The sequence below is a fragment of the Acanthopagrus latus genome, chromosome 18 (genome assembly GCF_904848185.1).
Source record: "Acanthopagrus latus isolate v.2019 chromosome 18, fAcaLat1.1, whole genome shotgun sequence".
NCBI lineage: Eukaryota > Metazoa > Chordata > Actinopteri > Spariformes > Sparidae > Acanthopagrus > Acanthopagrus latus.
In genome coordinates, this window is record NC_051056.1 from 17,627,377 (window position 1) to 17,642,769 (window position 15,393).

The window sequence follows — 15,393 nt, forward strand, 5'->3', positions numbered from 1 at the left end:
TAAGCCTGTTTTTTCTTTGAATTTGTACTTGAATGTACCTGCTGCTATGATAACTTCATTAATCCCAGAGGGGAAGAGAGACAGACAGACCAGCCTATGTGTGGTGTATTATTAATGCCAGAAATAACAGCAGGTGCAAGGTTTAAGATTTTGAGGATATTTATTTTTATTAAGAATGCATCCTCTGATAACTGCCGCATTCACCTATCTGAAAATGTAAAACACAACGGTTTGGAGTACGCACATAAATGACAAATCCTTCCTCCAGACATACGAAAAGACAAAAATGAAAATGAAATAAAATAGCAGGTGAACATTTCTGGCGGAAGCTCCAGCCTGCAGAGACCCCAAACTAAAAACCCTTCTCTATAGAAAGACCTTCAAACAAAATGCGGAACCTTGAAGGGTAACCCCCGGACACTGGGCAAACCCCACTCAATGAGGGCACCTCAAGAGTTGAAAGAAACGTGCTGAAACATCTTCTACAACCTGGTAAGACACGTAACAGAGCTTCATTCAGTGAAAAATTAAAAACAGCTAAGCAGGAGGAAGGGGATGGTGAAGACTAGAGGAGAAGGTAATTTAGATTAGATAAGAGACTTTACTGACTTTAATAGACTATTCGACATTTCAGACTGTTGAGGCACTCTTGGTTGAGTGGAGCTTCAGTGGCACTGTAAACTAGTTCAATACACATTCACTTCATTAATTATAATCTGTCAAATAGAGTGATACAAGAGGAACACACACACAAAAAAAAAACTTCACTCATCCATTGTAACAAAAACAATGTAACAGCTTTAAACTTGTCCTGACCAGCGATACCTTCTAGGAGTTGTTGACGGATAGAAATGACCCCTGGAAAGCTTAACTAGTCAAAAGAAACTCTGTAACTATATGTTGGGAAAGGGAGGGACAACGTTCACAGTGGATAAACACCTATTTACCCAAGTACAATAAATACGCTGGCCTAACTTGGTAGCTTGTGATTGCTTTGGTGCCCAGCACATGAAGGGGACACTGCTCAAGAGGGAGGGGACATTAGTAACAGACATGACAGTTCATTCTCTTGTTTAATGGTTAGTTAGCAAGATAATTTTGCTAATGGTGTTTGGGTTGGGGGAATTCCCTCTTCTCTTATTTGGTGTAACAGCACACAGTGGATGTAGCAGACACTATTCGTTACAATGGGACATGGCTGAACAGGTACGACACAGACTCGCCGTTGTGAGTTCTACGGATGGCCTCTGCGAGGATCATGGAGATGTCAATAACCTGGAGGAAGAGAGACAGAGGGGGAAGGATGTTGTGAATCTAACCAGACAGGAGGATTTGTTTACTGTCAGAAATATCATGACTGGGATGTGTTTTTACACTGAAAAACCTGTTGCAACCTTACGTATAACTGAGGTGGAAGATGAATCCTGACCTGTATTTTGGGACAATGCTTCATCTTCTCCTCCTGAGGGATTGTATTGGTGACCACAACAGCTTCAAAGCAGGCATTGTTGATACGTGAGATGGCTGGGCCAGAGAAGATGCCATGGGTCAATATGGCGTACACCTTGGTGGCACCAGCAGAAATTAGTCTAAAAAAAGGGAGAAAAACAGTATAATTACAAAATTACATAAAAATATGACTACATAGATCCTGGCTTTTAAATGGAATTCAGTGTTGACCTCCATCTAAATTAGTTTGACAGATTTGATCATTGTAACCACAGTAGCCAATCTTTTCTTAGGCTGGACAGTTCAAATCTTAATTACCACAAAAAGGTGGATAAAAGGGGCTTACTTGTCAGCAGCATGGCAGATTGTGCCACATGTGTCAGCCATGTCATCAACTAGAATGGCAACCCGGTCGGTCACATCTCCGACTAGAACCATGCGGTCCACCTCATTTGCCTTTTTCCTCTCCTTGTGGATGAGAGCAAAGTCCACATTCAACCTGTCTGCTATTGAGGTGACCCTGTGGAGGGAAAGTGTAAACAAGTCAGAGCCGGTGCGTATGCCGTAGTGGATAAACTTGTACATGCACCCGCCAAAATAGAGTCTCATCAGAGATAAGCAAAGGAAAAATTTTTTTAATCTAAAGTAAATTCTGGGTGAGATTTGATGAAGGTAAGCTCAAGGGTAGAACACCTACGGCAAGCTGTACTAGCATACCTCTTGGCTCCTCCTGCGTCGGGTGAGACGATAGTGCAGTTCTTCCATTCGGGAATGTTCTCTTTTATCCATTTTAGCACCGCTGGTTCTGCATACAAGTTATCAACGGGGATATCAAAGAATCCCTGGAAAAAGAAAATAATAATTTGAGCTGGGGCACAGGAGTTAAACATATACCACCAACTGGAAAGACTTTTTATTGGAAGGCTAGTATATTTTGTCCTTCTGACATCTATACAAATGTATGACAGCAAGGTTTCTCATGAAGCTTCTCCAAAATCAGGCACTGATGGATTTAGAGAGTGGAGCAGAAATATAACTGAAGGGAGAGATTAGTGGCAGGATGGTGAATTTAGACTTCTGTTTATGTCTGCTTTTGAGCTGCTCACCTGTATCTGTGATGCATGCAGGTCCATAGTGATAATATGGTCTGCACCTGACACCGACAGCATGTTGGCCACCAGCTTGGCAGAGATAGGAGCACGGCTCTGCAGTGAAAATAGATCTCTTCAGTCACATGGAATAAGTGAACTGGCAAGCATGGCTTGTTTCTAAAAATAACACTTATTTGACTAAATGGCTATGCTCTCAGTTAATACCAGTCAAATATCACAATCTTTTAGACTCTATAACGGTAATATAAACACATTTTCAGTTTGACAATTGACCCTTTTAATATTTAATGTATATTCACTGTATTCATTTAATATAAGAAAAATACCAAACTTACTATATGTAACAAACTATCCAATGTTGAATCACTTGAATTGATAAGTTTAAATCAGGTATTTCAACATGCAAAAACATTCCACTCATGCAATATGATCAAAATGTTGAAATGAAAGTAAATAATGGGCAAACAGCTACTCAAAATGTAAAGGGATGTAACTTGCGGCTGACTCAGCAAAGCTTACAGTGCCGGGGACAGGAAAACAAACAGAGGAGGGAAGTAAAAAAAAATGCTTAGTCGGGTGGTTGTTGATGGACATGGCTGCAGGCTTCTTGTCATGATGCTGGGATGGCAAATGGCATGACAGAAGTAATTAGACAGATATCCCTCACCCCCACCTTGTCCTTCTTGTCTTGCCGGGCGTAGGGGAAGCAGGGGATGACAGCCGTGACCCTGGAGGCGGAGGCGATCTTGCAGGCGTTGATCATGATCAGCAGCTCCATCAAATTGTCATTGATCTCGCCACAGCCACTCTGCACGATGTAGACGTCCTCCCCGCGCACGCTCTCCCCTATCTCCACGCTGCCAGGGTGGAGAGAGGTGACAAGACAAACACCACTTAGTACCTCTGAGTTAACATACCATGGAGGCTGGAGGAGATAGATGAGAGAGGGTAAACAATGGCTCGTGTCAACGTGTGAAGGGTCACATTAAGGCCGGGGGGAGAGAGCAGCAGGCGAACATCTCTCAATAACGTATGAGATATATAACATAATCACTTCGATGTGCTGACGCAATGTTGCTTTGTTGCTCAGGGAATTACCAGGCAGGCTTCACAGTTAGCATCTTCAGCCATGCGCGGACTACAAGTTCCTAAAAACCCCGCGCGGCAGTTCCATCGTGACACCACGTTTCTAATTAAATACATGTCGCTAGGCTACAACATTTGCGTGCAGGGTAACGTGTGACAAAACACGACTTTTAAGGTAACCACGTCAGCTAAAAACAACTCACCATGTTTCTTGGTTGCTGAATTTCTTGGTAACAACCTTCCCCAGCTCGAGCCCCAGGCGGTCAGCTATTTTCTGCGACAGGTCCGGATGTGAGCTACCGCTGAATATTTTGATGTTCGGCATTTTGTTGCGATCCAGGGCGTCTTTCAGTTGAAGGGGGCAGCGGCAGCAAGCTGCTGTCGAGTCTGAGGGGGCGAGGAGTCCGAGACAACAACTGGAAATGAATCAACAGTTGATGAGCTACGCTTGGCGAGCTAAAGTGTGTTCCCTACCTATCCACCATTATGTCCCACACGACGCGTGCCGCTCTTCCTCTCGGGGCGGCGCGCACGCTTTCACTGACGTTCCGCCGCGATTACGTCATTCCGGCCAGGGGGAGCCAAGAGCAGGGCCACGTCAAGCAAGCTAGGTGGTATATCAATGTATACTCGTCATCACTGAGCTTTTACTTAAAACAGTGAGCGTAACAAACTCAAAGTGAATTAAGGCACCGTTTAACAGATGCACCGAGCTCTTGTCCTGGGGTTTTACATTGTCATTTCCCCAAATGGACAAGATAATTTATGAATTGGTACATGAACACATGGATAAAGGCTTTAACATAACGTTTATAAACAGCTAATGCTAACACAAAGTGTACACTACAAGGTGTTGCTAGCCCTGCCTTCTCTTAACCCCCAATAGTGATTATCTATCCTTTGGAAATGTGGGCTTCCGGGATATTAATCACCTTTTATGGCAAATGAAGGCACTGCAGTGCATATGGTCTTGACACTGTCCATTTTAACTTAATGTGAGATTAATGGTGTTGAATATCTGACATTAATTCCTGTCCATACGGTATCCACAGGTAACACATTTCCCTTGTGTTGTCTTTAAAGCTAAATCTTTCCTTTGGGCAGAGGTCCCCAAATGCACCACCAAAATGCAGTCAGTCAAATAGGTAAGTGTATGCCTTTTTCACAGCAGACAGTTTGACCTGTTATAGTAGGGAAAACACAGGTGTCAGTAACATTACTGAAGGCTCCCTCTGATACTGAAACAACATAACTGAATTCAGCCATGATAAACTGAATTCCTTACACCTGTGCTTTTCCTTTCCTTTGTGTCATGTGAAAGTGTATTTTGTGGACACAGCCAGATAATATCTATGACAAAAAAACTAGGAGTGCTACAAATCTCTAACAACCACTGACGGTTGTATTTTTACACGATCATCTTTCTTCTTTCCAGCATAACCTTATCATTTTTTTTTTTTGGCAAAGAGGCTACCCTGGCTGGTAGTTAGCTTAGATTTTATCTGCTCTTCAGATGCTTAGCTACCAAACAAAAAACAGAAAATCTTAAGTCGATCTATCTCAAATGTCAACAACACAAAGACATTTTACTGTCAATGGCTGGTGTTGTGTCTAGTCAGTGAGGCTTGCACTGCTGAGTCAACAGAGGCAAATTAATTAAGCAAACACAGACGTAAGCAGCAAGAGAGATGTTTCCAGATAATTCCATATGACGCTGTTTGTTTAAAGGCATACTAATCGACACCCTGTCCCTACGGCAAGTTTACTGCATGCAATGTCATTTCCAAATTCGCTGAAAGAGTTTATATAATATACTTTATTGCTCTTAAAACATGAGTTAACTTTGTACACAGACAGAAGACCACAGTGACGACAAGATCATTGACAGTAAATAAAGACAGGAATGAACAGGTGCACATAAAAAAAAACAATGGATTAAGCCATGGAGGGCTCATTGTGTGAATGAAACACAGACATATCCACACAGTTTAACAAAGCAACTGAACAATGACAACCACAGAAAATGTTCATCATAATGTTAAAATGTTCAAGTGCTGATGAGAGAACATTGACATTTTTGGTTTATAAAAATAAACATGTCCCATGCTTTATACTCGTCATATACTCATAAAATATATGTTTTGCTATTAGTCTCTATGTTACACTACTATAAATAATTACCTTACAGACATGTTTCATCTTTTCCCTTTTTACAAAATAGTGAAGCGTTTGGATAAATCTTAATGTTACAAGTAATGTTTTAAAAGTGTTTCTTATTCTCTCAAATATTTGATCTTACTATTTACATTTACAGCGTAGAATAATACGTTTCCATACTGTATATAATTTGCAAAACATTAACATATTGCCACCGTGGCCTTTCATTTTGCCTGGTTTTCCACTTGAGAATTGGAAAATGGTCTGTACAAACAGTATCATCACCTTCAATGATCAAAGTTTCTGCCCCTGAAATTCTAGTACGTTAGGCAAAACATGCAGTACAGTGAAAGAGAAAACACTGCATATGGTTATGGAAAATGCCACATCAACAGCAAAGAACAGACCGTTAAAAGAGAGTGCTTGTAAACACTATAATTTGTCCTGAAATCAAGAAAATAGGTGCAATAACACTGATACTCTCGCCTTTCAGTGAAACTTCCAGTGTAAAGTTGGCTATATTGCTAAATTGATGAACAGTCACATTGTCCCAAAAAGACATAATAATAACTAAAAATAAAGCTCAAAATATGAATAAAGTTAAAAAATGCTAAAATTTACAGCATTACTGAGACATATATAGTACTTGTTACATCCCCCCATTGATTAATTATGTATGTCAAATGTGGAACATTTGCCAGTTTGTACACTGTATGGCTTTCAGTATCCTAAAATTAGTTTATTACCACCAAATAATTAAACATCTTGAGTCAGGTTGGATGTTGTCATATACAATATTTCACAAACCTTTGAGTAACATTTGAGTACCATGTTGTATTCCAAAAAATGGACAAATACAAGTTACGCAAGAAAAAGCACTAAAACATATATTTTCTTTAAGTGTGGCAGCCCAGTCATTTTAAAGGTAGTTTCACAGCACTTTCTTTTAACAGTATGTCCGGTATACATGTTAGGCCAGCACAACTATCAAGCCTCTGTGATTAATTTCCAAGAATAACAAGAGGATGAGACACAAAGGAGATTTCAGACAGGAAACAGATGTGTTAGTTTTATTAAAATACATAGAAAACTACTTTGTGTGTTTCTTATATATTTGCTAGATTGCACAATGTATAACAGCACATAGAAAGCAAATTTGTTTATACTGTATCTGAAAACCTGAATTAAAAACAAAGGATCCTTTGAAACGGGTAAGCTTTAGCTTTGAGGAGATGAATCATGTAAAATTGGTGGTGTAGACTCAAGTGAGCGTTTCAGCAGCAGAGTGAATAAAAAACACTTAATCAAACATTAAAAGATACATTTCAACTTCAGAGCTAATTTCAGAGGTTGTGCAAAATTCTAGTTTTAAGCTTACTCACTTGCAAGTGGATGGCTGTATTTAAAACTATTATTCACGACAGGTGAGATGCAAGTGAGCCATGGATCAGTGATGGTGTAAAATACACTCTGTGCGTTATTAAGTACAGTGTGGGTATTCCTTCTCTACAGCTGAGTGAGGTAAAGACACTCAGTTCTGTGTAGTGGTTAAGATGATGACTTGAGTCTCTGCTACATTGTCTGCCCTGAGCAGGTATTTTTCTTGCCTGCTCTGTTATAGTGAGAGAACGGGCCTCCGTCAATCAGTATGATTTAAAATGTCGTCTTTCAGCGGTATTCGTTTTCCAACACTGTCACGTACATTTTCACTCTTGTTTCAGTACCCCAGACACAGTCAACATAGCCAAGAGAGATCTCCATTTTGCTTTACAATAGTTAGAAAATTCAACAAACACACACATCACCATCTAACCAACCAACGCTTTGGACTACGCAATTAACAAAGTCGCTACTTGACGAGATCTCTGAAATATTTTTGTCCAGAGCATACATTTATTTCTGATGATGTATTATAATCTTTATAGTTCTCTTAACTCAATACATTTCAAATATATTCTTCACTTTTTATTCACAAAACTTTATATTATTTGCTAAGTAGACACAACTCAAATGTACATTACATATAAAATATTATACTATAATAACTTATGTATATTGTGAATATTGATATGAGGTGATTAGCCCTGTATCACCCAGTCTGTTATAGGGTTCTTATTCCATTGTGCATTAGTTTGGTGTATCTTTATATTTCAAAACAAGATCCACGAGGCTACCTCAGGGCCTGTAAACAATGGATGGAACAGCTGCATTGCAATTTTTACTGAAGATGATTCATTGCATGACTTGTAAAAAATGTAAACAATAAACAAATAATGAATTTGGATAGAGTAGTCACCCACATTCTGGACTGTTTTGATTACATCCCTGCCAGATTTATTTTTACTGGGCAGGCAGAGTTTTAATGGGTCGAGTGAGCGAGCTCATGTTATTGGTGTTGGAGGAAACTTGAGGGCTCACTGTCTTTGTTGGCAAGCTGCTTGAGTGTCCCATTGATTCTTCTGCTGCCCGCAGAAGCAAAGTGTAGTTGATTGCTACTTCCTCAACTTTTCTCAACAGCTGCAGCCTTTGGGATTCTGATCGAACCCCTCTGACCAATTTGATGAAAGTCTGAGTTAGTTCACACAACACTTGAAAGCTGGCAGTGACCACAGCAAGCATACGTGTTGGACTTTTTTCAACACTTGCCACACGCCGACAAGATGCTCTGAATTCTTTGAAGCGTACCGCCAGCTCCTGTTTGTATTCTGAAATCTGTGATGGTTGAAGACGAGCCTCACCCTCAGCTTGCGGGCTGTTAGCGCACTGACGCAGGATAGCTAGCAACTCATTAGCATCTAACTGGGCATTTAGGAAACCATCAGGCAAGCTGAAACTTTTCCCCTGTAGGGCTTGTACCCTTGCCAGGCTCCCCTCCAGTGTACTACAGGCTCTCAGGTCAATCTCCTGTGTCTGTGGCTCCTCTTCTTCCTCCTCCTCTTCCTCCCCACTGCAGTCCTCTGCATTAAGAACCTGGAGTGTTTTGCTTACTACAGGAAAGGTACGTGAATCAAGCTCCATGCCTGGAAGAACCTGGAGGGGTATAGAGTATGAAAGCTCATCCTTTTCACTGCTTTCATCTGCGGCCTCACACTTCCTGTAGCAGAAACAGAATGAGCAGCATTTATCTTTGTCATCACTGTCTTCACTGGGAAGGGTCAGCAGCACCTCCCCAGTCTCGTCTTTACTTTCTCGCAGAAGCTCTTCTCCCTGAATGAAAAACACACCCTTTTTCCCCTTTCCCTCTGCCTGGTGAGACTGAGTATGGATTGGCTCAATCGGGGTAGGGAGCCTCAGCCCTGTGGCCCGCACTCTCTCCATCTCCTTCTCCAGACTCTTGGCTTTGGGCTTTACTTCAGCATAGACAGGTGTGCTAGTGCTGTTATCCAGCTCTCCAATGCTGTAGCGCCTCTGGAGCTTCTTATATTGTGGACCTCCCATGCAATCTGTTTGAGAAGTACATGTGGGTAAGCAGGAACCATGCTCTCCCCTTGGCTCTCTTGACTCAAGACTGGTAGAGCGTATTCGTGTGGTCTTGATCTCTAAGGTCTGAGGTCTCCTTGTAGCACCTTGAGTGTGAGGGGCTTTGGAGACTGAAGGGGGGGTCTTTGAGATAGGTCTCTCTCTGCCTCTGTGTTGGGTCTCTGTTGTGGTGCCAACTGGTGTGTCAGGTAGTCGCATGCCTCTGCACATTCGCTTACAGTCACAGCTGCGTCGCTGCTCCCTTGAAATACCTGGTGCCTTTAGGACAGGGCTGGTGCGAAGCTGGCAGGCACATGGAGTGCCAGAGGGCACAGGTGAGGATCCCTGGGGCAAAAATTCTCCCTGGGACGACTTGGGTTTCAGCAGCTCCTCTAAGAACTCTAGCTCATACTGACGGACTTTCTGCAACTGAGCTCTTCGCTCATCCGTTTCTCTTCGCATTCTTGCTGGGAACGTAGCTGAAAGAAGGTTTCTAAAGCTCAAAAAAGGGACAGTGCGCTGGGACTTCCCTTTACCAATGCCTTGCTTCTTTGAGTCTCTGGCTGGGAGAGTGGAGACCTTATCTACTGAGAGGCTAGGTGTTGTTGGATCATCTAAAATAGGTAAGGATTTCATGGGGCCTTTCTGTGACACAAGAAGCGTTTTTCCCTGGACACCCTCAGCCTTGCTTTCAGTTGTGTCTTTTCTTTCTGCTTTTACAGGCAAACGAGGGGAGTACTTGGTTTGTATTTGAGGACTGGGCTTTGCCAAACTAGGATCTGCCCCTACTCTCACTGCATTTTCTTTGCTGTTAGCCAGTTGGAGGCCTTTGGCTCGAAGACGTTCGTCATCAGTGGGGGAGGAGGATTGAAACACCACTACCTTCTGAACCTGTGGGTCTTTAAGTCTTAGTTGAGACCCAGGCTCCTGTTGTACTGGGCATGTGCAGAAAAGGTCATCAAGTTGTAGAAGTTCTGAAGAGCTTGAAGGCTTCATGGTCTCACTAGAGGCAGTCTTGGCATCTTGGCACATATTAGTGGGAGAAATCTTGGCAGAGGCAGTTCTGTCCACAGGCAGGAGGATAGGTAAGGCTTTGTTGCTAGGGTCTTTAAGAGGTGCTGTTGTCTTTCCCTTTACGCCGTCAGAGAGATTTTGGCTCAATGTCTCCCCAGAAGAGTTTGATAACTTCTGATCTTTACTGACTTGAGCTGTCTGTGAAGCATCAGATACTTTAAGTTCTTCGGGTGTTTTAGAAGGGGTATCAGAGGTGTTTGCTTTGGTGGACTCAGAGCTTGCTTTCGTTTCTGCTTTCTGTTCAGTCTGAATAGTGTCTTGATTACCCCCCTGCTCTGTCACAACACTCAGCACAGCAGACTCTTGACTGGGACTGACTTTAAAGGGAACAGTCTTGCTGAGGATTACTTGCTTGGGTGGACAGCCAGCACGAATCTGACCCACAGAGAAGGCCCCAGTTCCTATGGTCTTTGCTGTGCAACCAGGGATAGCCAGCGGAAAGTCACGGCGGCAGAGGATACGCTCCTTGTTGATATGGTGAGCCAGCAGGTAGGCCTGATTCTGGTTCTGCTTCATAGCCGACACCATCTCAGATACATCTGTCAATTCAGAGGAGTTGGTCTCATGGCCTGAGTCCAATGATGACTCAGGTGTAATGGCAGCTAAGACAATCAGCCCTGAAGAGGAGAACACAGCACACTGTTATGATAATCAAGTAACAGCAAATATTAACAAGATAGAAATAGCAACATTTTATATTTTGTCTTACAGCGGCTATCAAACCAGACATTTGCAACTGAGTGGATTCATCCTGATCACAAAACAAATGGATTAATTTTAGAATAACTAATTTTTTGTGCCCAAAATGTGTTCTTCAGGATCAGATTTACAACACCTTGCCAGACTGCAAATTATGCACCAGTGCGCATGCCTCATCCACAAATGATTTTAAGAAACACTGCATTGTATAATAATAAGCTATTATTGTTGTTAGTTTAAGCAAAACCACAGTCCATAATGTTATCAGCCTCATTTTAATTTTAGCTTCAGCATCATAGGTAGCCTGTATTTTTAATCTTCTATGTTAATCATACTTTGTTTTTGAAGCAATTATATGTGCGTACATTTCTACCATCAAATTAGGAAATAGCAGGATTTTTTTTGCAATTTCACGAGGAGATTGCAATAAGACACACGATACACTGCAAATGTACTGTGTGATATTGATCGATAGGAAAATAATATTTTATTGGATCAGTGTTATTGTTAATTCTGTGTGTGAGATGTGGGCTGTGGCATGACTGAGGCTGTTGACCTGCAGTCTGTGTTGGCTGTTGAGGGTGATGGGGGTAGTCCTCAGAGGCTGCCAAAGCCTCTAGTGCCTGTAAGGTGGACACCAAGGCATCATCAAGCTCCTGGGCATGATCTCGGACTGTTCTCGTGGAAACATTATCGATCAGTGTCACAGGCACATCTTCCTTGGCTTGGGCAAACTTCCCAGAGGCCACCCCTGTGCTGGCACTGGTTCGAGCCTTCCTCCCCCTCTTTGTGTCATCCTCATCTGAACTGTTATCCCTGAAGCCAGGTGGCGGGGCAGCAATAGCAGGTGGTGGTGGTTGCAGTTTCTCTCCTCCACCATCTGTCTCGTCCTCCTCCTCATTCCCTGGTGGTGGTAGGGCTATGAGGTCAACAGCGCCTCCATCTCGGGAGGCACAAGCACTGGAGCAGTGTTTCCCAGAGCTCCCACTACTGTTCACTGCTGTAAGACCCTCTGCCCTGTGCCTGGCTTTGCAGGAGTCACAGAAGTATCGTGAGTTTTTCTGAGATTGATTCATTGTTTGGGCTCGGATTCTGAATCCTGCATTCTCCACTTCTGGGCAATCTAAAACCCCAGCTATTTCCTCTGTACTCTGCTGGGTGGGATCTGACTTTGTGCGAGGCCGCCCGGGCGGCTCCTGGGAAATAAAGTTCTCATTGATGTCAAGTTCAGTTTCGGCACGTGTTTGGAGTTCTTGGAATTGTTGCTCTCGAAGGTGGACATGACACAGGCCTAGATGCTGAGACTCTGCTGGAACAAGGGCCCTTGCAGACCCTGAGTCTCTGTGTGAGCTTTCCCTCTCGTCCGCTCGTCGCCCTCCACTTGGCAAGCTGGTTGCCCCAGAACGTGGGTGAGCATGGTGGGAACTTCTGTAATCTGGGGATAGAATTGTCAGAGCAGTGGAGAGTTTGAGGTGTTAAGAACTAGTTGGGATAGAGAAGATCCTGATGGGAAAGCAGAGACGACAGCTGGTGGTCACATGGAGATTATTTGTAATTTCAGAGATGGATGTTGGAAGTTGAGATTTGTTTGAGGTAGGAGGGTTAGACTCTGGTGGAATGTGATGATATGATGGTCCTTTCTTTTATGTGGACTAGAGGTTGGGGCAGCAGATGGCAGAGGATCTGTTCATGTTTGAACAGTAAATGTTTATGATTACAGCAAAACGTATATTTCACTGTAAAATTCCAGACTTATTTTAAGGAGAATAGAGGATCTTATTCCAATGAGTCAAGTTTGAGATGAGAGGAAGGACAGCAGAGGGCGCCATGGGATGGTAGTTCCAGGATAACCTGGTTTCTAGGGTAATGATTTCAGCCAATGAAGAAGCAAATCAATGTCCATGTACACGTAACATATAATGATTTCCAAATATTGCCTGTCATGCAGTGTGTATGATGCTGACAGAGAGACACAATCACTTATAACTTTCAGAGTGTGATATGAATGTTTCTGCTTAAGCTTTTAAGTAAACAATGTCATTTTACATTTGCTGTACTGTATATTGTCTAATGCATTCAAAATTAACCTCTACAAGTAAAGAAGACCTCTAACATACCTGCCTTGGTCAGCTGAGACTGACCAGGGGTCCGGAAGTAGATGGTCCGTTTAGGGTCTACAAACAGCTTGTAGTAGCCAGAGATGAGGCATGCAAAGTTACTAGCATCAGGCCACTCCATGAGTAGGACCAGGGGCTGCAGAGGGTGGGAGGGAGGGGAATTAGGAGACTATTTAGGGGGCAGGCAATGAGCATTGCCTGCTCATTTTGTAATGAGCTGATAAAATGTAATGAAACTTTTGAAGGGTTTTGTAATCATACTTTTATCATTTATAAAGTTGGAAATGGAAACTGCAGTTCTAGAAACAGCAATTCCCTGCTGCAAAACGGACTGTCTCATCATTATCCGATGTGACTTTAGTGTATATCTATAGAGACTGTGTTGTAATTACCTTTGCCTCGTGGATTGACACCTCCACACGAGCCACTCCTTGGCTCTCTCTGTAGAGCTGGATCTTGGCAACCCTACTGAACTCAGCCAGAACGGTGGTGAGATTATTTTTCAGGTCAATCACATGACTAATGCCATGTCGAGGACCCACCAGTAGTGTCGTGGCTGATTGTTTCTCATCCTGCAGGAGAACACAGGAGGTTTACAACTATTTCTCTTCACTTAATTCATTGGACCATCACATTATACCTCTGAAAAACCACAGTTATGTCAATGTCTGTAAAATGTTAAATCAGTGCATTCAAAAGTGTAAGCAACCTGTGTAGGTACATGCCCAGCTTTAAAGACAGGAAAGGAAATGGAATGAAGTAGAAGAGATATTCCTTTACTTAAAAAAAAGAGATTACCAGTCCAACAGTGTGGAACAGTATTCCGCCAAAAGGTGGGAGGTCGTTGAGTACACGCATGTACTGCAGCTTTCCTTGAAGAGGAGGGACCTGTAGGCAGAATCATAAACAAGAAAGGCTCATCTTTAACAGCGCTATCCTCCTCAAGCCCTTCCTATGTCCTCTGGGGGGCACTATTGAGCCACCAACATTGATTTTAGAGTCTTATGCAACAGTTACATCTATAGAGATGAAGGGCTTGTCCTAAGATAAAAGACTAGTTATCAAGCAGACATAACCAACAAATACACTGAATTAAAATCTTCTTTTAAACGGAGCAAAATCTGATTTTAATGTCAATAGTAATCAAGGGTACTGCACTTTGGCAAGGGCTCTCTATGCAATGCATAGCAGTGTGTTGTAATAGCAATATAACCAAATGCAGTAAAATCAAACATAATGAACTGCTGATATTTCAATCATGGAAATGGCGACAGTTAACAATTAAATGTTTTATGGGGAGAAACCTTGTTGCCTGATGGTGGTGGATGCTGGTAGGTCTTCAGCAGCTGAGACAGGCTCTTGCACACATTCTTCTCCTTGACTGTTGGGAGCAGAGTGAGGGGAAGGAAAGGCTCTAGTCCCCACTCTTTTCTGTGACCGAGAACAAAGGGAAAGATGGCAGAAATATACACACAAGGGGAAAAAAACAACAGTGGAGTACTTAATCAGAGTCCAGGATATGTGTCCCAACTGAGAGGACAAAACAGTTTTTTTTTTTTTTTGTCCCAACGGAAGACAAGGTGAGCCTACATCCTTTATGACTCCTGGCTTGACATGGCCACCCTATTACAAGCACAGTAGGTCTGTTCTGCTTCTGTGGTCATGATGGCAGAAACTCATTACTTGTTAGGTTGAGATTTTGAAGAACAAATGAGCAAATTGAGGGAGAGATGTAATTTCACAAAGCAATGGATTTCCCTGTCTCACAACGACCCAGGGAAAATGATCCTTGAGTAATTTGAGTTTTTAATACAGTTGGGATTAATTATTAATCATTTAGACATTATTGAATGAACAAACTTCACCGTGGGACTTACTGGTATGGTACATGGAATTGTTAATGAGGTAAAAATGCAATACATCATTTTTTTTTTGTCTGTAATTTCTCATTAATTCATTTGAAAGCTAATTCAGTTTGCGCACTTACTCAACATGCTTCAGAGAGATCTTCTGATTCGGCCGTGCGGAGGACACAGTGATGTAGATATGGAGAGCAGCCAGTCGTAACGTGATGTCAGATTTCCAGTCCATGCCAAAGCGCTCCTTAATGACGTCATTTCGACTCTGTTAGGACATGATAAATGCAGTCAGTCTGACAGAGCATACAACAAGGCCACTGTGTTTATAACAGACTCTGATTCATACAACCTTTCTAACTCTAACATCAGTCAGAGGAGACA

The 15,393-nt window shown here is 42.4% G+C and overlaps 2 protein-coding genes across 6 annotated transcripts in view; both read right to left on the reverse strand.

Moving 5' to 3' along the window:
* Positions 1 to 141: 141 nt before the first annotated feature.
* prps1b (phosphoribosyl pyrophosphate synthetase 1B) lies at positions 142 to 4,275 on the reverse strand. Of its 3 annotated transcripts, XM_037077076.1 has the most exons (8): positions 4,122 to 4,275; positions 3,851 to 4,034; positions 3,229 to 3,418; positions 2,556 to 2,654; positions 2,167 to 2,291; positions 1,796 to 1,969; positions 1,430 to 1,589; positions 142 to 1,275 (listed from the first exon to the last, which is right to left on the reverse strand). In XM_037077076.1, the coding sequence occupies exons 2-8, from the start codon at positions 3,970 to 3,972 to the stop codon at positions 1,183 to 1,185; spliced, it is 963 nt and encodes a 320-aa protein (XP_036932971.1). In that variant the 5' UTR covers positions 3,973 to 4,034; positions 4,122 to 4,275; the 3' UTR covers positions 142 to 1,182. The 3 variants fall into 3 exon arrangements, with proteins under 3 accessions (XP_036932971.1, XP_036932970.1, XP_036932972.1); XM_037077075.1 differs by having other exon boundaries at positions 3,851 to 4,184; XM_037077077.1 differs by having other exon boundaries at positions 3,235 to 3,418; positions 3,851 to 4,182.
* A 911-nt stretch (positions 4,276 to 5,186) lies between these two features.
* frmpd3 (FERM and PDZ domain containing 3) overlaps positions 5,187 to 15,393 on the reverse strand; it is a 96,902-nt gene continuing 86,695 nt past the window's right edge. For 2 of the 3 annotated variants that reach the window (XM_037077066.1, XM_037077067.1), the window contains 7 exons: positions 15,141 to 15,277; positions 14,458 to 14,584; positions 13,952 to 14,041; positions 13,546 to 13,725; positions 13,154 to 13,289; positions 11,593 to 12,471; positions 5,187 to 10,954 (listed from right to left, as the gene is read on the reverse strand). In XM_037077066.1, coding sequence (XP_036932961.1) covers positions 8,145 to 10,954; positions 11,593 to 12,471; positions 13,154 to 13,289; positions 13,546 to 13,725; positions 13,952 to 14,041; positions 14,458 to 14,584; positions 15,141 to 15,277 — 4,359 coding nt within the window. In that variant the 3' untranslated portion in view covers positions 5,187 to 8,144. The remainder of the gene's footprint in view (positions 10,955 to 11,592; positions 12,472 to 13,153; positions 13,290 to 13,545; positions 13,726 to 13,951; positions 14,042 to 14,457; positions 14,585 to 15,140; positions 15,278 to 15,393) is intronic. The other variant, XM_037077069.1, reaches the window with a different exon arrangement.

What these genes read in the sequence shown, in the direction of transcription:
- prps1b (XM_037077076.1), bottom strand. Translation starts at nt 3,972, where the DNA reads ATGCCGAACATCAAAATATTCAGCGGTAGCTCACATCCGGACCTGTCG. An exon ending in ACAAGAAGGACAAGGTGGGG is followed by an intron (nt 2,655 to 3,228) that starts GTGAGGGATATC and finishes TTTTCACTGCAG; the next exon opens with AGCCGTGCTCCTATCTCTGC. An exon ending in AGCATTGTCCCAAAATACAG is followed by an intron (nt 1,276 to 1,429) that starts GTCAGGATTCAT and finishes CTCTTCCTCCAG; the next exon opens with GTTATTGACATCTCCATGAT.